Below are 22,810 nucleotides of genomic sequence, written 5' to 3'. Positions count from 1 at the left end.
ATTTTTTTTTTATTACATAATAATGTTCAGTTTTGTATAAAAATGAGATTTCCAAAATTTCTTGCTTCAAAAACTCATAATAACTTAGAAATACAAATTTAAAGTCTTCTTTATTTTAAAGTAGTTCAGACGGCCCGTGACGTCACATAGTTTTACATTAGTTTTTTATATGGTTATATCAGTGATGTGGGAGGGTTATATGTAAGTATATTCTTCTTCTTCTTCTTTAGTTTATTGGCCTCCACCTACTTGGGTATTTGGCCACAGCATCGTCGCGAAATATGGGAAAATATTTATATTGTAATGACATTTTTTGATCACTATACTTAATAGGAAGTGTGTACCTACTAAGTTTTATCGTTAAATACTTATGAGAATAATAATCAGAATAAAATCACAGTATAAAATTAGTAGGTATAATGGGAGTATAATATACATAATATATGTACTTACTTATCGTCTTTAACTCCCCGAACTTCTCCGACGGAAAAATTTTCACTCTTCTTGAAAATATGTAGCCACCATACACATATCAACTATAGGTAAGTTATCAGACTGCCCTTTACAAAAACCCTCTTCGGTCATTTTAAAAAATATATCTTAAAAACACTCAAATATATCAGAAATAGAAATTATCAAATATATTTATAAAACTTAGTGTCAGTGTCAAAACGAATGCCAAACCTATAAGGGAACTTAAACATTTTTTTATTACGTAATATTATTGAGTTTCCTTTAAAAATAATATTTCCAAACTTTCACGCGGTAAAACCTCATAATAACTTAGAAGATAATTTAAAATCTATATATTTTTTTCTGTTTTCTGGCCTTGGTTTAGAAGAACCCTTAGCCAATGTAAAATAGTTCAAACGATCAAAAACGCTTGTGACGTTACATAACTGTATTTTCTACAGACGTTTATAGTGTCTAATTTAAAATTATATACAATTTTGTTTACTTTGTTGGTGCAGAATGTACATGCACAACTATATGACGTCACTAAGCGTTTTGGACCACCTGTTTTAATTTGAATTTTTAATCGTCTTTAGGGGCCAAACGAAAGACAAACAAAACTTTTTTTTATCTTTGATACATGTTTTAAATTATGTTCTGTTGTGATTTATAACATTTTTTTCGAATTTAAAAATTTATGCAAGTTCCCTATTGACTTATGCTCCTTCTCAAATATGTCCGAAACAATAATAAAAAAATTAAAATATTTAAAAATTTCGAAAAACATCGATTTATTTCTATTGTCTTTGCTTATAACTTTAAAACGATTCATTTTGAAACAAAGTCGTAGGGAAATAAAATAAAGATAATTGAATTTTGTATGATAAACGACTGGTTAAAAATGTCTTAAATTATTACCCTTTCTGCAAGATAGCAATAAATACAAAATAAGCCTGTTTTTATTCAATGTTTTTCAACCACTTTGGTTTCACTTAGAACTTTCGTAATTCGTTTACAAAATTCTTACAACATACTTAAATCGTTCACCAAATTTCATTAAAATCGACCTGATAGATTTTGCAGAATAATTTTGCAATCTAAATTTTTTAAAAAAAGTTCAAATGTTTTAAAAACTTTCTAAAGAAAAGTAGACCATTTAGAAGTTTGCTAATTTTTTTACATATAAAGAGATTTACATTTCTACCTATCTAATACACTTTACAGAATTAAAATCGGATTATTTAAGCGGTCTCAGCACTGTTTTAAAGGTATAAACAACTTTTTGGCTTATATAAACAAATACAGTGAGGAAGTTTGAGTTGGTATAAATGCATGTTCTCGAGAATAGGTTTTTATTTTTAAATTCTAATTTTTTGGTATACAGGGTGCGCCAAACCTCCGGTTTTCTTTGATTACGGCTAAACTATGGGATATAAAAAAAATATTTTTAACAAAACTAATGTATATCAAAACCTTCTATAATTTAAAATTATTTCTGATTATACAGGGTGAGTCAGAACGACGGTATGAACCAAAGTTTTATTTTTTTAAATGTAACACCCTATATATTAAATCATTTTTGAATATAGTTTTTAAAAATATGAAAAATTTGTATCGGGTCTTATAGGCCTAAAGTTAACAGTTTTCGAAATATTTACATTTTTATTGAAAATAATGGTAATATTTATAGGGCCGTGGATTACGTTTCCAAGGTAATAAAAATTAAGTGGTAGGTCAAAGTTTTTATAATATAGTGTCATTTTTAAATAATTTAATATCTTTTACTTATAGCCATAAAATATACAGTGTAATAACTATTTGCAAATACAAAATTTTCTAATTTTTTAATGGAACACCCTGTATATTAGTATTGCATTTTGTAGTAAATATTACAGCCTTTATTTTGGTATACGGTTGTATGTACAGCTGGTTCCTAAAAAAACTGATACGACTCTTAGTAAGATTTGATCATTTTGAGCAGTGTATTTGATTGGTCTGACATTATATATTTATTATGACAGACAAATAATAAAATAAACAACAGTGGCGGCTCGTGATTTTTTCAATAGGGGAGGCTATACCTAACTGTAAATTATCTAGACAAATTTGCACTAGCAAAAAAAAATCCGCCAAAAAAATCTAATTTAAGGCCCCATTTTTTTGACCATTTTTATTTACATTTTATAATATCATAATTCATAATTATTTCATAATATCATATCATTTTAAAAATAGTTAGTATAATTGTAAAAGTGTATTACCAAAGTTTGTGTTGTTTATTTGTTAACAATTCTATCTCTGTAAGTTTTGCAGTCCATACAGGTTGAAGGTTTACATTGTTTAAGATACTGAACTGAATTTTTTTAATTCTAAAAGCGGCTTACTCTGCGAATGCAAATTACCGATATTTTGCTTTACATTACAGATATCGGAAAAAGTTATTTAAACAAGTTGTTCCAAATATTATTCTAATCCCACATACCAAATTTCATCACAAAATTCGCACTTTTAGTTTTTTCATTATTTGTAGTCAGGATCCTAAAATCCGCAGAGGAGGCTGCTGGCCGAAAAATCTCAAAAAACTAAAAGTGCGAATTTTGTGCTGAAATTTGGTATTTGGGGTTAGAATATTATTTGGAACAACTTGTTCAAATAATTTTTTGCGATATCTCTAACGCGAAGCAAAATAGCAAAGTAAACAAAACAGTGTAGCGTGTGTAAAAAAATTATATTGAGGCTAAGCCTCCCTTGCCTCCTCTGACCAGCCGCCACTTATAAACAAACAACTGATTACATACAGTGCGTCCATAAAGTAACGCATACATTTATTATTTCGTAAACCGGCTACTTTAAGGATAAATTACGAAACAGGTCGATTTTTATTTTTAAATTCAATTTTTTGGCATATATATTATCATACTAGTGACGTCATCCATCTGGGCTTGATAACGTAATCGATGAATTTTTTAAATGAGAATAGGGGTCATGTGATAGCTCATTTGAAAGGGTATTTAATTCTCTATTTACTAATACAAACTTTAACATCATTATTTATACAGGGTGTCCAAAAAGAATTTTTTAATTAAATTAATTGAGACAAAAAGAAGAATGTATGTAACTTATTTAATTTAAAATTCGTTTACTTTTGTCAGAAAACAGGAATACATGTTTATTTGACAAATAATAAATATTGCTTTTCGCTTAAATTCAATGTTAGAGCTGCCACCCACCCCCCTCTTGGAAGTTTAACATTACGCTTAAGCGAATATCAATGTTTTGCAGACTGCCCTTTACAAAAACCCTCTTCGGTCATTTTAAAAAATATATCTTAAAAACACTCAAATATATCAGAAATAGAAATTATCAAATATATTTATAAAACTTAGTGTCAGTGTCAAAACGAATGCCAAACCTATAAGGGAACTTAAACATTTTTTTATTACGTAATATTATTGAGTTTCCTTTAAAAATAATATTTCCAAACTTTCACGCGGTAAAACCTCATAATAACTTAGAAGATAATTTAAAATCTATATATTTTTTTCTGTTTTCTGGCCTTGGTTTAGAAGAACCCTTAGCCAATGTAAAATAGTTCAAACGATCAAAAACGCTTGTGACGTTACATAACTGTATTTTCTACAGACGTTTATAGTGTCTAATTTAAAATTATATACAATTTTGTTTACTTTGTTGGTGCAGAATGTACATGCACAACTATATGACGTCACTAAGCGTTTTGGACCACCTGTTTTAATTTGAATTTTTAATCGTCTTTAGGGGCCAAACGAAAGACAAACAAAACTTTTTTTTATCTTTGATACATGTTTTAAATTATGTTCTGTTGTGATTTATAACATTTTTTTCGAATTTAAAAATTTATGCAAGTTCCCTATTGACTTATGCTCCTTCTCAAATATGTCCGAAACAATAATAAAAAAATTAAAATATTTAAAAATTTCGAAAAACATCGATTTATTTCTATTGTCTTTGCTTATAACTTTAAAACGATTCATTTTGAAACAAAGTCGTAGGGAAATAAAATAAAGATAATTGAATTTTGTATGATAAACGACTGGTTAAAAATGTCTTAAATTATTACCCTTTCTGCAAGATAGCAATAAATACAAAATAAGCCTGTTTTTATTCAATGTTTTTCAACCACTTTGGTTTCACTTAGAACTTTCGTAATTCGTTTACAAAATTCTTACAACATACTTAAATCGTTCACCAAATTTCATTAAAATCGACCTGATAGATTTTGCAGAATAATTTTGCAATCTAAATTTTTTAAAAAAAGTTCAAATGTTTTAAAAACTTTCTAAAGAAAAGTAGACCATTTAGAAGTTTGCTAATTTTTTTACATATAAAGAGATTTACATTTCTACCTATCTAATACACTTTACAGAATTAAAATCGGATTATTTAAGCGGTCTCAGCACTGTTTTAAAGGTATAAACAACTTTTTGGCTTATATAAACAAATACAGTGAGGAAGTTTGAGTTGGTATAAATGCATGTTCTCGAGAATAGGTTTTTATTTTTAAATTCTAATTTTTTGGTATACAGGGTGCGCCAAACCTCCGGTTTTCTTTGATTACGGCTAAACTATGGGATATAAAAAAAATATTTTTAACAAAACTAATGTATATCAAAACCTTCTATAATTTAAAATTATTTCTGATTATACAGGGTGAGTCAGAACGACGGTATGAACCAAAGTTTTATTTTTTTAAATGTAACACCCTATATATTAAATCATTTTTGAATATAGTTTTTAAAAATATGAAAAATTTGTATCGGGTCTTATAGGCCTAAAGTTAACAGTTTTCGAAATATTTACATTTTTATTGAAAATAATGGTAATATTTATAGGGCCGTGGATTACGTTTCCAAGGTAATAAAAATTAAGTGGTAGGTCAAAGTTTTTATAATATAGTGTCATTTTTAAATAATTTAATATCTTTTACTTATAGCCATAAAATATACAGTGTAATAACTATTTGCAAATACAAAATTTTCTAATTTTTTAATGGAACACCCTGTATATTAGTATTGCATTTTGTAGTAAATATTACAGCCTTTATTTTGGTATACGGTTGTATGTACAGCTGGTTCCTAAAAAAACTGATACGACTCTTAGTAAGATTTGATCATTTTGAGCAGTGTATTTGATTGGTCTGACATTATATATTTATTATGACAGACAAATAATAAAATAAACAACAGTGGCGGCTCGTGATTTTTTCAATAGGGGAGGCTATACCTAACTGTAAATTATCTAGACAAATTTGCACTAGCAAAAAAAAATCCGCCAAAAAAATCTAATTTAAGGCCCCATTTTTTTGACCATTTTTATTTACATTTTATAATATCATAATTCATAATTATTTCATAATATCATATCATTTTAAAAATAGTTAGTATAATTGTAAAAGTGTATTACCAAAGTTTGTGTTGTTTATTTGTTAACAATTCTATCTCTGTAAGTTTTGCAGTCCATACAGGTTGAAGGTTTACATTGTTTAAGATACTGAACTGAATTTTTTTAATTCTAAAAGCGGCTTACTCTGCGAATGCAAATTACCGATATTTTGCTTTACATTACAGATATCGGAAAAAGTTATTTAAACAAGTTGTTCCAAATATTATTCTAATCCCACATACCAAATTTCATCACAAAATTCGCACTTTTAGTTTTTTCATTATTTGTAGTCAGGATCCTAAAATCCGCAGAGGAGGCTGCTGGCCGAAAAATCTCAAAAAACTAAAAGTGCGAATTTTGTGCTGAAATTTGGTATTTGGGGTTAGAATATTATTTGGAACAACTTGTTCAAATAATTTTTTGCGATATCTCTAACGCGAAGCAAAATAGCAAAGTAAACAAAACAGTGTAGCGTGTGTAAAAAAATTATATTGAGGCTAAGCCTCCCTTGCCTCCTCTGACCAGCCGCCACTTATAAACAAACAACTGATTACATACAGTGCGTCCATAAAGTAACGCATACATTTATTATTTCGTAAACCGGCTACTTTAAGGATAAATTACGAAACAGGTCGATTTTTATTTTTAAATTCAATTTTTTGGCATATATATTATCATACTAGTGACGTCATCCATCTGGGCTTGATAACGTAATCGATGAATTTTTTAAATGAGAATAGGGGTCATGTGATAGCTCATTTGAAAGGGTATTTAATTCTCTATTTACTAATACAAACTTTAACATCATTATTTATACAGGGTGTCCAAAAAGAATTTTTTAATTAAATTAATTGAGACAAAAAGAAGAATGTATGTAACTTATTTAATTTAAAATTCGTTTACTTTTGTCAGAAAACAGGAATACATGTTTATTTGACAAATAATAAATATTGCTTTTCGCTTAAATTCAATGTTAGAGCTGCCACCCACCCCCCTCTTGGAAGTTTAACATTACGCTTAAGCGAATATCAATGTTTATTTTTTAAATAAAACATTTTTATGTTTTCTGGCACCAATAAAATATATCTAGAATTAAACAAATTACATACATTCATCTTTTTGTACCAATTAATTTAATTTAAAATAACATTTTTTGAACACCCTGTATAAATAATTATATTAATGTTTATATTATTGAATAGAGAATTACATACCCTTTCAAATAAGCTATTACATGACCCCTATTCTCATTTAAAAGAATCATCGATTACGTCATCACACCCAGATGGATGACGTCACTAGTATGATATGTATGCCAAAACATCGTAATTTAAAAATAAAAATCGACCTGTTTCGGGATTTTTCCTTAAAGTCTCCGGTTTACGAAATACTGAAATTATGCTTTACTTCATGGACGCACTGTGTATGTTAGTTAATTCATAAATTGTAATAATTATTATTAAAGTCTAAATTTTGATATTACTTTGAATTCCTGCATTTTATAAAGAGTATATAACTGATAGTTTTTACATAAAATAGGGTTGTTGATATTATTTTTTATTATTATTAAGGAATAAAACAAACGACGTAACTCAACAATATATTAAACCAAGAATTGAATATTTCATCATTAAACAAGATTGAAAAATTTTCCCATCTGTAAATAATACCTACCCTGTCTCAAAATCTTGATTTTGTAGCTGATGGTTTAAAGCAAATATAAGTATTGATTGCTTCTGCTGTGGTGTAAGAGCTTGTTTTTGTGCTGCAGTTCTGAAAGTTGTTGTCTTTCTTCCCGGAAACTGTGACATAATTCTTGCAGTTTTTGCATCTTCAAAATTCAAAAGGATTGTCTTCTAATCTCTCCAAAAGCATACGATTTTCATGAGCGGTAGATATTTTTAGTCTTCCAGAACATTGCTTTCTTTTGAGAGTTTCTTGTTCTCTCCATCTTTTATTAATATTAAAAACTGTTGTTCTGCTTACGTTAAAATGGTTCGCTACAGCAGATAGTGACCAACGATCTTGGATGTCCAAAGACATCCAAAGTGAAAGTTATCCTCCAACACCAAATTGTTCTATATGGTCCACATAATGTTCAGAAAAAAGTCACACCATTTTGAGCGTCGGGTTTGGGGGGGGGGGGGAGAGGGGGGGGAGAAATCTGCAAATTCGTAGTTTTTTACGTTTTTCGTCAATATTTCTAAAACTAAGCGGTTTAGCATGAACAACCCTCTACACAAAATTGTTCTACATTAAATTTGAAATAAAAAGGCCCTATGCATAACCCTTCTAAAATGAACGGTTCCAAAGTTACGGAGGTAGTATAGTATAATTGGTCCAAAAAAAGGCCTAACCCAGACATCCAAAGTAAAAGTTTTCCTTCAACACCAAATTGTTCTATATGGTCCACATATTGTTCAGTAAAAAGTTACACCATTTTGAGAGTCCGGTTTAAGGGGGAGATGGGGGAGAAGTCGATAAATTAGTAGTTTTTTTAAGTTTTTCGTCAATATTTCTAAAACTATGCTTTAGCGTAAGGAATGTTCTATAGAAAAATGTTCTACATAAAATTTAAAACAAAAAAGGTTTTATACATAATTGTTATAAAATCAACGGTTTCAGAGTTACGGAGGGTGAAAATTGGAGGTTTTCGATACTTTTTATATGTACCGATTTCTCTCCCCTCTCCCCTCTCCCCCCCAAACACGACGCTCAAAATGGTGTGACTTTTTTCTGAACATTATGTGGACCATATAGAACAATTTGGTGTTGGAGGATAACTTTCACTTTGGATGTCTGGGTTTTTGGTATAGTTATATCATAACGCTGTTGCGCGTGAAAAGGGGGACAAGTCATAAAATGTGAAAACGAGAAAAACACTATTTAAAATTTTACAAAAAAATGATGTTTTTTTACAGATGTTTTGAATGATAATCTACTTGAAATTTGTTTTTACATGTACTTTTCCTACATGGATTAAGATTTTTTTGCTGAGTATTTGGGAAAAAAATATGTTTAAAACGATATTTGTTTGACTTACCTCGTTTTTCACAAATACTCACATGACTTACCCCCTTTGTAGTTGAACATAATAACGATAACACAGGATAATGGAAAATTTTATTACGTTAATACAAGCTTACTTAAGTGCTACATTATATTTATGTACTAAAAACATTAAACATAAATTACTTATGCATACAAATCTAGCTACAAGATACTTCAAACTTTTAATCGTCGTCAGAAGTTGATGAATCCGGGAGCACATCAGCTAAGTCTTTATCTGTGGGTAGATTTTTGTAAAAGTCCCACAGTGATTCTGATATATACGGCAGTAAGTCCATCAGGTGCTTTTTCTTTTCTATCGTTATCGGCACAGGCTTGTTATATGCCTCCTTGGGTAATAAATTTATAGCCGCTTTTCCCCTCTTTTCTAAATCTACGGGATAAAATGTGATCCCTTGCCCTTATTTTTTCATCATCTGATACCTTCTTCCGATTTTCATGATATCCTCGTTGGTCTAATGCCATTACGCCTGATATTTGAGAACATTTTTTCGCTACTATAACTTCTATGAATTTCTTACTAATATAAGTTTTCATAAAACAGTCCTTGCAAGCAACAGAACGAACGCCATGAAGAGGGAAATGATAAATTATGGTATGTTGTCGGTACCGTTGTTTGCTTGGGTCAGAACACCTAATTCGCATAGAACTCTTCTCTTTAACATCCATGAGAGCAGCTATATATTCTAACCTACGATTGTAGCTTCCCATTTCCCAGAATTCTTTAAAAAGTTGCAAGCGAACTTCGTCCTTTATTTTTTCCTTGCACTATTTCTACATAATTTCAGTTCTTGCATAGTTTTTTCTTTAATCTCTTTTCCAGTTCTTGTAACATACGCCTTACCAAAATTTCGTTTTTCTCGTCTCTCTTGTCTCATTTTTCTCGTTTCTTTGTTCGTGCGTTTTTTAACTTTCTCGTGAACTTTCCCGTCTAAGTTATATTTGTCTACTGCAGTATTATTTATATCTTCTTCTGAATTGGCTCTTCTTTTTTTTCTTTCTACTATATCGCTGTCCGCGGCAAAGCTATCATATTTTTCATCCTGCGCAGGGACAAAATTTGGATCTGCAATACTATCATCTGATGAAAAATCTAATAGATCCTGAATTTCATCTGGAAGTGATGCAGCAACGCTACTGGCGTAGGACATCTCAGACTCATCTCGGGCATGTTGCTCTAAAATGCAACAAAAATAAAATTAGCTAATAAAATTTTTATTAGCAAACAACAAAAGAACGACACTAAATGCGCATTTTGTTTTTGTTCATATAATTTCTTCCATAGTTTGTATTACGTGTACCCACTTTTAATAAAATTATTTATTACTTACCAGAAGGAAAGGTTTTCTGCATTGGTATAATCCCTTCCAAGTAATTGTCAGCATTTGTACATCTTTTATTGCAATTTTCTAATACAGTTTCCTTATCTGAACAATATATACGAACATTCTCTTGTTCATCTGTAAAACAATATCCCATTTATTTTATTTATTCTGTGTACACATTATACATACAGAAACAACTGGATAATTTTAGATTACAGTAAAAATATTCTACCACTACCAGTGGAAAATAAATTATGATTTTACTTACCATCGGCATTTAGCATATTTAGAATTTGTTTTCCTCTAGACATTTTTTAATTTTCACTTATTATATTGGTATTACTAAATTTAAACAAATATTTTTATTTTGCAATAATAATTACAACTATGACTCGTTTTGCATACTAATTTATAGGTTATGTGTGTTAAGTTGGTTGCTCGCTACATTAAAAGCTAACCGTGAATAAGGGGGCAAGTCAAGTTGTCTCATTATTCACTAAGAGAAATACTGATATGGGCAGTGCCAAAAGGAATATGTTAACATATCCCTTTTTACACTAAACTTTATGTACTATTTTGTAAGTGCCTCTTTTGGAACAATCAACTTTACATACAAATTCAGCTACATTGACTAGTCCCCTTTTACACACAATCAAAACATACTTTTTTCAACCTATATTTGAGTTAATCCCGTTTTCATCAAAAATTGACTTGTCCCCTTTTTCACGCCCAACAGCGATTGCCCAAAAAATATAAAAAGTATCAAACACCTCGACCTTTCACCCTCCGTAACTCTGGAACCGTTGATTTTATAACAATTATGTATAGAACATTTTTTGTTTTAAATGTTATGTAGAACATTTTTGTATATAACATTGTTTACGCTAAAGCATAGTTTTAGAAATATTGACGAAAAACATAAAAAAACTACTATTTTACCGGCTTCTCTCCCATCTTCCTCCCAAACAGGACGCTCAAAATGGTGTAACTTTTTACTGAACAATATGTGGACCATATAGAACATTTTGGTGATGGAGGAAAACTTTTACTTTGGATGTTTGGGTTAGGCCTTTTTTTGGACCAGTTATACTATACTACCTCCGTAACTTTGGAACCATTCATTTTAGAAAGATTATGCATAGGGCCTTTTTTATTTCAAATTTAATGTAGAACAATTTTGTATAGAGGGTTGTTCATGCTAAACCGCATAGTTTTAGAAATATTGGCGAAAAACTTAAAAAACTACGAATTTACCGATTTATCCCCCCTCTCCCCCCCAAACCCGACGCTCAAAATGGTGTGACTTTTTTCTGGACATTGTGTGGACCATATAGAACAATTTGGTGTTGAAGGATAACTTTCACTTTGGATGTCTGGGTTATGCCATCTTTTGGATCAACAATACTATACTATTAAGAGGAAACAGTAGCGATCAACAGGTAGCAAAAACGCGTTCCAAGATTGCGGCTGTAATTTTGAATATTTTTTCGAGATATTTGGCACACGTATTCGTAATATAATAAAGAATGGCGGTACAGAGCCCAATTTGAAAAATATATTAATATGTGGAAATTACTCTGTAATTAAATACATTATTAAAAAAACGAGCCTGTACCGCCATTAAGACGAACAAAAAAATACACTTTCTTCAAATAAACTTTTTTATCCGATGCCTAGAGTTTGTGTCATTTTGGAACTACTAAATTTTTTTTTTCATTAGTAGTTCCAAAATGACACAAAATCTAGGCATCGGATAATAGTATATTATCCAACGAGCATGTAATGATGGCTATTACTCACGATGATGAAGTTTTCACGTAATTCATCAGAGTGAGTAATAGCCATTACATGCGAGTAGAATACTATACTTTTTCTACGACCTTTTTTATTTTAATTAGTAAATAATTTAATTATTAACTACTCGAGATTTAAATTATAATAATTTACAAAAATACCTAAATGCTATTTACCCCTAGTACGTGGCTGAATAATTGGTTGCCTACTATTACTAAATTCTTATTTATTGTAAAAATACAACTAGAAATAGTCAAAATAAGTTCTATTCGTTTCCGAAAAAATATTAACCTTAAATTTGTATCTACTGTCAGTGAATCTAATAAATAGGAAATGGCTGTTGTCGGTGGACGTATTTCATATATATATATATATATATATATATATATATTTATACTGTATATTTATACTGTATATTTACATTTAACTATATAAATATAATATAATAATATACCTCTATACATGTTACATATGTTATAACATATTTAACACAATATATCTTGAAAAACAAACACAATATTAGTTATAAATTCCAATTAACATAAACAAAATGCGCTAATGTCACTGTCACTAAATTAAATGATAAACGTCAAAATTTTTAGTAAACAAGATATAAACGTAAAAAAAAATACTGACATTGTTACAGTTAAAATTCCTTTAAAAATTGTTCGAAGTTAATTATTGGTATAAATTACAATAATTATTGTATTAAATAAACAAGTTTAAGTAATTTTGTTTGCAGTTTATATTCGATTAATACTAAAAGTGGCATGCGCCACTTGAATCTAACTTCAGCCTGTGAGTAATGACCCGTGAATAACTTCAGCCCGTGAGTAATGAATTATTACTCACGGGTACAGTAATGGGTGCTATTATCTATGAAAAAATAGCGAATAATGAGCATATTATTAAACGGTCGTAGAAAAAAAGTTTATTTGAAGAAAGTGTATTTTTTTGTTCTTCTTAATGGCGGTACAGGCTCGTTTTTTTAATATTGTATTTAATTACAGAGTAATTTCCACATATTAATATATTTTTCAAATTGGGCTCTGTACCGCCATTCTTTATTATATTACGAATACGTGTGCCAAATATCTCGAAAAAATATTCAAAATTACAACCGCAATCTTGGAACGCGTTTTGGCTACCTGTTGATCGCTACTGTATCACCTTAAGAGTCGTATCAGTTTTTTTAGGAACCAGCTGTACATAGTATGTTTGGTTTTGTAAATATTTAAAAAAGAACTATAGATTTTACGTTTCGCGGATATTTTATATCCGCGATAATTTAAATTGAATTTTTTTGCAAAAAAATATAATCTAATTTTAGAAACATACACTAAAATATCAAAGATGAAAATAAAAACGTAATTAAAGATTAAAATAAAACGTATGCACGTGCAACTTAATTGAATTTAATAACTTTAAAATTATGTTACAAACATAGATATATGTATTGTTTGTAAATGTAAAATGTATGTTTGTATGTAGCATATTATCGGAATGTCATTTTTGTTCCATACTAGAGGTCCAGTCATTGGACTGACCTCTCTAACGTCAATTCTTTTTTATTTCAAACCCCAAAGACGCTTATTGTTAGAATTTTTATAACTAACAGATTGCTGAATAAACGTTTCAAAAAAAAAATGTTACAAACAATATTTTACCGTACTAATAAGTAATTAATATGGATAAATTAATTATTATATTAAACAATTAATTTTAAAATCTACCCTAGAATTTTTTCTACCCTAGTAACTTTATTGTATTAAATTTTGTTAGTTAAATTGTATTTACGAGTATGATCAGTTAATAACTTTTTAGTTTACCTACGTATATCTTGAGAACGTATAAAGTATGCTTTGAAACAAATGAACGGTATAGTAATATATTATGAAGTAAATAGTATATATGTAATCGTGTCACAAAAGCTGGTAATAATTTCTAATGGTTTCGCCCAAAACAACTGTCATATCCACCAATTGTTTGCTTGAAAAATTAAAATTTAAAATATAAAAAATTGTTACAAAAATTTCAACTACAAAAGTATTACCAGCTTTTGTAACACCAGTTAATACTATTTATATTAATAAATAATTTGACTGATACATTTAACATTCATTTGTTTCAAAGCATACTTTATAATTATGTTCTCAAGATGTAAGTAAAAAAAGGTAAATTAAAAGTTTAACTGATCTTACTCGTAAATACAATATAACTAACAATAATTAATTTGGTACAAGAAAGTTGCTGTGGTAGAAAAATTACTAGGGTGGATATCAAATTTGGTTGTTTATTTAATTTATTAACTAATTTATGCATTCATTAGTATTGTCAAATATTTTTTGTAAAATAATTTTAAGTTATTTTACAATTTATTTATTATACGATTTACTATTATACGATAGTTATTTACTATTATATGATTTATTTTAATCCTTAATTACGTTTTTATTTTTGTATTTGATATTTTACTGTATGTTTCTAAAATCAGATTATAATAATTTTTTTTGCAAAAAAATTTTGTAATAAAAAATCCACAAAAACGTTAAATCTATAGTTTTTTTTAATATCTACAAAGCGAAACATGCTAGGTACATACAACCTTATACCAAAAGAAAGGTTGTAATATTTACTACAAAAGGCAATACTAATATATAGGGTGTCCCATTAAAAAAATAAGAAAATTTTGTATTTGCAAATAGTGATCACACTGTATATTTTATGACTATATGTCAAATATGTTAATTTATTTAAAAATAACAGTATACTAAAAAAACTTTGACATGTTATTTAAATTCTTATTACCTTGAAAGCCTAATTCACAGCCCTTTGAATATCACCATTTTTCTTTACAACTTTAGGCCTATAATACCTTATATAAATTCTTAATATTTTTAAAAAATATATTCAAAAATGATTTAATATATAGGGTGTTCTATTTAAAAAACACAAGTTTGGTTCGTACCGTCGTTCCGACTCACCCTGTATAATCGAAAATAATTTTAAATTATAGACGGCTTCGATATACAATAATTTTGTTAAAAACATTATTTGTATATCCCATAATTTAGCCGCAATCAAAGAAAACCAGAGGTTCTCGCACCCTGTATATATCATACTAGTGACGTCATCCATCTGGGCGTGATGACGTAATCGATGATTTTTTTAAATGAGAATAGGTGCCGTGTGCTAGCTCAATCGAACGTCTATTCAATTTTGTAGTCACTAATATAAACATTAACATAAGTATTTATACAGGGTTTGAATTAAAAAAAATTGAATTAAATTAATTCCAATATTTAGATTACGTCATCACACCCAGATGGATGACGTCACTAGTATGATATTTATGCCAAAAAATTATAATTTAAAAATAAAAATCGATCTGTTTCCGGATTTATCTCCAGAGTCTCCCATTCTCAAGAAAATGAATTTATTCCAACTCAAACGTCCTCACTGTATTTGTTTATAAGCCAAAACTTTGTTTATAACTTTAAAACAGTGTTGAGGCCGCTTAACCCGCCATTACACGCGCTATGAGGGAATCCCTCACCATATTTGTTTATAAGCAATGAAATTGTGTAAACTAATAGGATAACCTTAAGCACCCAGGAATGCCTTTAGCATGGTTCATGAGAGGGTATGAAAATGTTTTAGAATATTTCAGACGGTCAGTGTCATAGAAGAGTGGGTGGGGGTCAGTGTGCTGTGTGATAGTTGAAAGAAGAGACATCCCTCTTCAAGTGAGGGAATTCCTCACTGCGCGTGCAATCACGGTGAAATCACGTTTCTGTTATCTCAAAGAAACTTTTAGGTTTTTATTTAATATTTAGGTAGGTTTAATTAAAATATTATTGTTTGGATTAGGTTAGGAACAGTGGCACACCGAGGGGGGTTGGGGGTTAAAATCCCACCCAGAGCATATAAAAATATATATAAAAGAAGGTAGGAAAATGTAACTTGTCTTTCACAAATAATACAAAAAACTTTCAGTGCATAAGCAAACCCCCCTCCCCCAGAGGAAAATTCTAGGTGCGCCACTGGTTAAGAACCCATTTTTAAATTTACCTATTCTAATTGGGAAATAAGCCACAATTTAACTTGAAAAATTGATTTTATTGGCGTTTCGAATTCCACCTCGGACGTCGTTATCAAAATAGAAAATAATAATTACATAAATGCCACAAAGAAATAGCTTCAGAACAGTTGTTAATTTTAATTTGTATTTTTAGTAAAATGAATTCGCGTAAAGAACGTTAATTTCTTCAGTGGCTTGCTGAAATTGAAAATTAAGAAAACTTGCTTTTGATCTATATTATTTTTACTTTTGTTTTGTTAAATTAATAAAAAAAATTGGTTTACGAGACTTTCTATAATATGTGAGTACAACCCATTTTATATTTATAAATGTTGACAGTCATTCTTTCTCGAAATAAGTCGAATTTATGTAGGTGAGGGCGACGCTCATACGCGTGCAACCACGTCACAATAGAAAACGCGTGTAACGGCGGGTTAAATAATCTGATTTTAATTCTGTAAAGTGTACTAGATAGGTAGAGAACCTCTTTATATGTAAAAAAATAGCAAAGTTCTAAATGGTCTACTTTTTCTTCAGAAAGTTTTTAAAAAATTTGAACTTTTTAAAAAAATTTAGATTGCAAAATCATTATGCAAAATCTATTAGGTCGATTTTAATGAAATTTGGTGGACGGTTTAAATATGTTGTAAGAATTTTCTAGGCGACTTATGAAGGTTCTAAGTGCAACCAAAGTGGTGGAAAAACATCGAATAATAACAGTCTTTTTTGCTCTCTTATTTTCTATTTATTGCTATTTTGCAGAAAGGGTAATAATTTAAGACATTTTAAACCAGCCGTATATTATACAAAATTCAATTATCTTTATTTTCTTTCCCTACGACTTTGTTCCAAAATGAATCGTTTTAAAGTTATAAGCAATGAAAGTAGAAAAAAATCGATATTTTTCGAAATTTTTTAATATTTAAATTTTTTTATTAATGTTCCGGGCATATTTGAGATGGAGCATAAGTCAATTATAATTATTGAAGTTGTCACCTAACTTTACCTGCAAAAATCCGAATGCCACCTCTCACATCCACCTCCAAACAGATCCGCCCTGGTCTATATGGAAACAACTGAGCTAACTCAGGTATAATCCTGTTTTCCAATCAATCTATAGACCACGGACTAATTCAGTTTCCCTCAATGAAAAAGGGACCCTCAATGAAAAAAGTTTTCTGTATACTGTGTGTGGTATTCACGCATCCAACGAGGATTGTTACGTGACGAGTACCTACAAATATCTTATTCTCATGTCATTTTTGGGACCTGGTAGTGTCCAGTCAGTTATAATTTTAACAGTTTATTTGCACTGTTGTTAATATGTTCCTATAATATGTTATTATAATCTGCTCTTTTACTATAGTAAATGTTCTTATACTTCTTGCTATCCTTTCAGTTACATTCTTAATGTTCCATTCGAGCAAGACGACGACTCCGGCATCGTTTACGTCTGGATAGGATCCAAAAGCGACCCAGACGAGGCCAGGATCGTTCAAGAAATCGCAGAAGAGATGTTCAACAGTCCGTGGGTGACGCTGCAAGTCTTAACCGAAGGCGAAGAACCCGATAACTTCTTCTGGTTGGGTCTCGGCGGGAAGAAGCCGTACGAGCAAGATGCCGAATTTATGGAATACACGAGATTGTTTAGATGTTCCAACGAAAAAGGATATTTCATTGTTTCGGAGAAGTGTTCGGACTTTTGTCAGGTAAGTTACGAAAACTTTAATAATTGCGAACAGAAATGGAATGTTCATAAATCTTTTTTTTTTATTTTACGATTAGTTTGGCCTATGTAAGATGTTGTTAATTTGGAATGTTCTTGATCGGACAAGACAGGGATATAAGGAGGAAATATATAAGAATATATATACTGTGATATAAGGAAGAAAAGCTTTCTTATGATGAGAGTATGTGTCTTTGAGTTGAGATAGAAGCCTGTAGTCCAGGGAAATAAGGTTTTTGTCGGGACACTTGAGCAGCCAGGTTGCAAATGGGTTTTTTGGGTACTATATACCTAATACATTATAAATACAAAAATGCCCGTCACAGTTCGGACGAGAATTTTAGTTATTAACAAGTAAGGGTCAAAAATGGCAGTTTTTTCGTTTAAATCGCTACAGGAACAAATAGGGTAATTAAATCTCTTATTTATCATATTCCTATTTTAGTAGATGAGCCAAGGTTTAAAATGACAGTTTTCTAATTTTTGTCCGAGCATTTGTTGCTTCGGAAATTGCAAAGTAAGACTACAAGTTCGAAAATAAAAAAATTGCTATAACTTTTGCGAAAATGACCACAAGACTTTCATATTGCATGAAAAATTGAGTCAAATATATAATGCACAAAAAAATTTAAGATGATTCGTCAATTAGTTTAAATTTTATTCAATTTGTTTATCCCAAAAAGCTTTCTTTTCGCAATGTTATTGTTCAGAAAATAATAATGATATAGCAATTCTGTGGCAAATACATAAAAGAATGTTGTTCTGAAGAATAATGTTGTTCTACATAAAAGAAGAATAGTTATGTTTTCAAGATATTAAAAAAAATCATTAAAAAGTCATTTTTATCACTACGAAAACATTTTACTAAAGTAGAGTCATTTTTGGCTCATAAACAATTTGAACAGCTTTGTTAATATTGACTGTAGAGTAAATCCACTTGGGAATTTCAAAAGATGGTATTTTTACACGAATTTTCAAAAAAATCTTTTCGCCCAGGTTAATTACGGTCAAAGTTAGCCACTTTTATTATTTAATTCACAGATACTTCTATATCCATAAAATTCTCCCTTAACAGTGTTAGTTACCATACTACTATGAAACAGCTTGGCCGATTTTTATGAAATTTTACACGTATATCCTATAGGACTGAGAATAGGTTTTAATCTATTTTTCATACCCATAAGTTATAAGGGAGGTTGCACCCCCCTGAAATTTTTTTTTATTTATTTGGAAAATTGTCTACTTTAATTTTATATGATGTAGAATTAAAAAATACATACAACTCTTAATTTTCACTCTTCTATCACCAACCCCTATTTGTTAATAGCCATCTATATATTTACATCTATAAAATTCTCCTGTCACAGTGTTAGTTGCCATACTGCTCCGAGACTGCTTGGCCGATTTTTATGAAATTATACATGTATATTCGCTAGATCATAGAATCGGTAGTAATCTATTTTTCATAACCCTAAGTGATAAGGGGGTTCCCCCTAACATTTTGTAATGTTAGGTGGGGATATGTGTACATAACATACTCTATAAAACTTCGAGTACATACAAATTTAAAAAATTATGATCAAAATCCATCAACAAGCTCCGGAGATATTAATCGTAGCATATGTTTGAAGAATCAATTTCATTTTTTGAGTGCACGGATTTTAATAATTCCCCTCCACCGACCACGAATGGATTTCGTTAGGACGTCAATTTAAAGCTTTATTAACCACTCTATTGAAGTTCAAAGTTTACTCAAACTTTTACACATAAACTATATACCTTCAACTTCAAAATAGCGCTAGTTAGGTTGCTTAATTGTTATAAACAAAGTAGCCGTCAATTAAATAACATAAGTGGCTAACTTTTACCGTAATTACCCTAGGTGAAAAGTTTCTTCTTGAAAATTCTTGTAAAAATACCAGCTTTTCAAATCCTATTGTAGTTTTAGACTACAGTCAATATTAACAAAGTTATTCAAATTGTTTATAAGCCAAAAATGACTCTACTTTGGTAAAATGTTTTCGGAGTGATCAAAATGACTTTTTAATAATTTTTTAAATACTTTGAAAACATGACTATTCTTTGTTCATGTGGTTTTCACAGAATTGCTATATCAAAATTATTTTCTGAACAATAACATTGCGAAAAAAAAGCTCTTTGGGATAAACAAATTGAATAAAATTTAAAATAATTGACAAATCGTCTTAAAAAATTTTGTGCATTATATGGACTGTTTGACTCAACTTTTTATGCAATCTGAAATCTTGAGGTCATTTTCGCAAAAGTTCTAGCAAATTTTTTATTTTCGAAATTTTAGTCTTATTTTGCAATTTCAGAAGCAACATGATCGGACCAAAATTCAAAAACTGTCATTTTAAACCTTGGCTCATCTACTAAAAGAAAAATACTATAAATAATATATTTAACTACCCTATTTTACCTGTAGCGATTTAAACGAAAAAACTGCAATTTTTGACACTTATTTGTTAATAACTGAAATTCTCGTCCGAACTGTGACGGGCATTTTTGTATTTATAATGTATTAGGTATTATATACATAGTACCCAAAAACCCATTTGCAACTTGACTGCTCAAGTGTCGCGAACATGGTATATTTTGCCTTATTTCCCTGGAGTACTGTGGATAGTGTGGATGTCCCTATTGATGAGATTTTCCCCATAACCATTTTGGATGAGGGCTTGATTTAAACAAGAGAGCTTAGTGGATCTACTTGCATCATTGCAAATGCAGACAAAGGTATTAATGTCTGAATTAATTTGTGAATGAGGGGTATGAGTGGGGTTTCGGTAAACAGAGTGATGTCAAAAATGTCGTAGTATGTAGTATGAATGTTATTTTGGCATTATTTTTAAAACCAAATTGTGTTTTTAGGATGATTTAGCAGATGATGATATAATGATCCTCGACAACGGCGAACAAGTATTTTTATGGTTAGGAGCCAAGTGTAGCGAAGTGGAAATAAAATTAGCCTTAAAATCGGCACAGGTAATATATATTTTTTATTAAATTAAGTATTATCAGTGTATATAATTTTTCTCTTTCTCACTTTCTCAGTTAATATCCTAATACAAAGGTGCCTAGACGTCAATCAAGATATATATGTCTGTTTTATTGACTATAATAATAGACCAGTAAGGATCTGCGAAAAAACGTCTATTTTTGGATGTGAGAGGTGGCATTCGGATTTTTGCAGATAAAGTTAGGTGACACCTTCAGTAATAATAATCGACTTATGTTCCTTCTCAAATATGCCCGGAACATTAATAAAAAAATTAAAATATTTAAAAATTTCGAAAAACATCGATTTTTTCTGTTTTCTTTACTTATAACTTTAAAACGATTCATTTTGGAACAAAGTCGTAGAGAAATAAAATAAAGATAATTGAATTTTGTATGATATACGACTGGTAAAAAATGTCTTAAGGTATTACCTTTTCTGCAATATAGCAATAAATACAAAATAAGGGGGCAAAATAAGTCTGTTGTTATTCAATATTTTTTAACCACTTTGGTGGCACTTAGAACCTTAGTAATTCGCTTAGGAAATTCTTTGTAACATAATTAAATCGTGTACCAAATTTCATTAAAATCGACCTAATAAATTTTGCATAATAAATTTGCAATCTAAATGTTTTTAAAAAAGTTCAAATTTTTTAAAATCTTTCTGAACAAAAAGTAGACCATTTAGAAGTTGGCTAATTTTTTTACATATAAAGAGGTGCTCTACCTATCTAATACACTTTACAGAATTAAAATCGGATTATTTAAGGGGCTCCAGCAATGTTTTAAATTTATAAACAATTTTTTGGCTTATAAACAAATAGCTTTGTTTAATAATAAAAAAAATTAATTTTTAGCAAAATAATTAAAACCGGTATATTTTCACTTAAAGTTTCAAATGCTGTCAGCAGAATTGCTATTTTATTTTTTAATCAAACGTTATTCGCGTTCAAAAATTACCATTTCTCGATTTTTTGAAAGTTCCACCACGTTTATCTCGAAAACTATGCATCCTACGAAAAAACTTGGTAAGAACATTTTTTGCTTAGAATTACCCAAGAAATACAAAAAAATGTTTTATTTTGCGAAAAATCGATGTTATGTAATTCCTCAAGTTCTTTGTTTATAACAATCTTGTAGACATCCGGATCAACTGTTACCCAAAAAATTCGTGTTCTACGGGTCAAAATACATAAAAAAACTTGGGTAAGTCCATCTAAATAAAGGAGCCCGTAGCACCCCCTGCTGGCCACAGCACTAATTTGTTTATAAGCCAAAAAATTGTTTATAACTTTAAAACATTGCTGAGGTGCTTAAATAATCCGATTTCAATTCTGTAAAGTGCATTAGATAGGTGGAGTGCTTCTTTATATGTAAAAAAATTGACAAATCTTTGTATGTTCTAGTTTTTGTTGTGCAAGATTTTAAAAAATTTTAATTTTTTAAAAAAAGTTTAGATTGCAAAATTATTATGAAAAATCTAGTAAGTCAATTTTAATGAAATTTGGTGTACGGTTTTAGCACATTACAAAAATTTTTTAAGCGAATTAGGAAGGTTCCAAGTGTAACCTAAGTGATGGAAAATCATTGAATAAGGACAGGCTTGTTTTGCCCCCTTATTTTATATTTATTGCTATTTTGCAGCAGGGGTGATAAATTAAGACATTTTTAACCAATCGCATCTGATAGAAAATTTAATTATCTTTGTTTTATTCCTATACGACTTTGTTTCAAAATGAATCGTTTTAAAGTTATAAGCAAAAAAAGTAGAAAAAAAACGACATTTTTTGAAATTTTTAAATATTTTATTTTTTTTATTAATGTTCCGGGCATATTTGAGAAGCAGCATAAATCAATTATTATTAACGAAGTTATCACCTAACTTTATCCGCAAAAATCTGAATGCCACCTCTCACACCC

The 22,810-nt window shown here is 29.6% G+C and overlaps 2 protein-coding genes across 2 annotated transcripts in view; one reads left to right on the top strand and one right to left on the bottom strand.

Moving 5' to 3' along the window:
- Window positions 1–22,810, top strand: part of LOC114328125 (protein flightless-1) — a 115,130-nt gene that overhangs the window by 78,459 nt on the left and 13,861 nt on the right. The window contains exons 15-16 of the mRNA XM_028276902.2: window positions 17,543–17,852; window positions 20,762–20,875. Of these exons, the coding sequence (XP_028132703.2) occupies window positions 17,543–17,852; window positions 20,762–20,875 (424 nt within the window). The remainder of the gene's footprint in view (window positions 1–17,542; window positions 17,853–20,761; window positions 20,876–22,810) is intronic.
- Window positions 9,544–10,598, bottom strand: LOC126883084 (uncharacterized). The gene is made up of 2 exons (XM_050648313.1): window positions 10,275–10,598; window positions 9,544–10,120 (listed from the first exon to the last, which is right to left on the bottom strand). The coding sequence occupies exons 1-2, from the start codon at window positions 10,420–10,422 to the stop codon at window positions 9,696–9,698; spliced, it is 573 nt and encodes a 190-aa protein (XP_050504270.1). The 5' UTR covers window positions 10,423–10,598; the 3' UTR covers window positions 9,544–9,695.

This window comes from Diabrotica virgifera, chromosome 4, assembly GCF_917563875.1.
Source record: "Diabrotica virgifera virgifera chromosome 4, PGI_DIABVI_V3a".
Taxonomy (NCBI): domain Eukaryota; kingdom Metazoa; phylum Arthropoda; class Insecta; order Coleoptera; family Chrysomelidae; genus Diabrotica; species Diabrotica virgifera.
This window is presented reverse-complemented; position numbering and strand designations above follow the sequence as displayed.

What these genes read in the sequence shown, in the direction of transcription:
- LOC126883084 (XM_050648313.1), bottom strand. Translation starts at nt 10,422, where the DNA reads ATGGGATATTGTTTTACAGATGAACAAGAGAATGTTCGTATATATTGT. An exon ending in GCAGAAAACCTTTCCTTCTG is followed by an intron (nt 10,121 to 10,274) that starts GTAAGTAATAAA and finishes GTTGCATTTTAG; the next exon opens with AGCAACATGCCCGAGATGAG.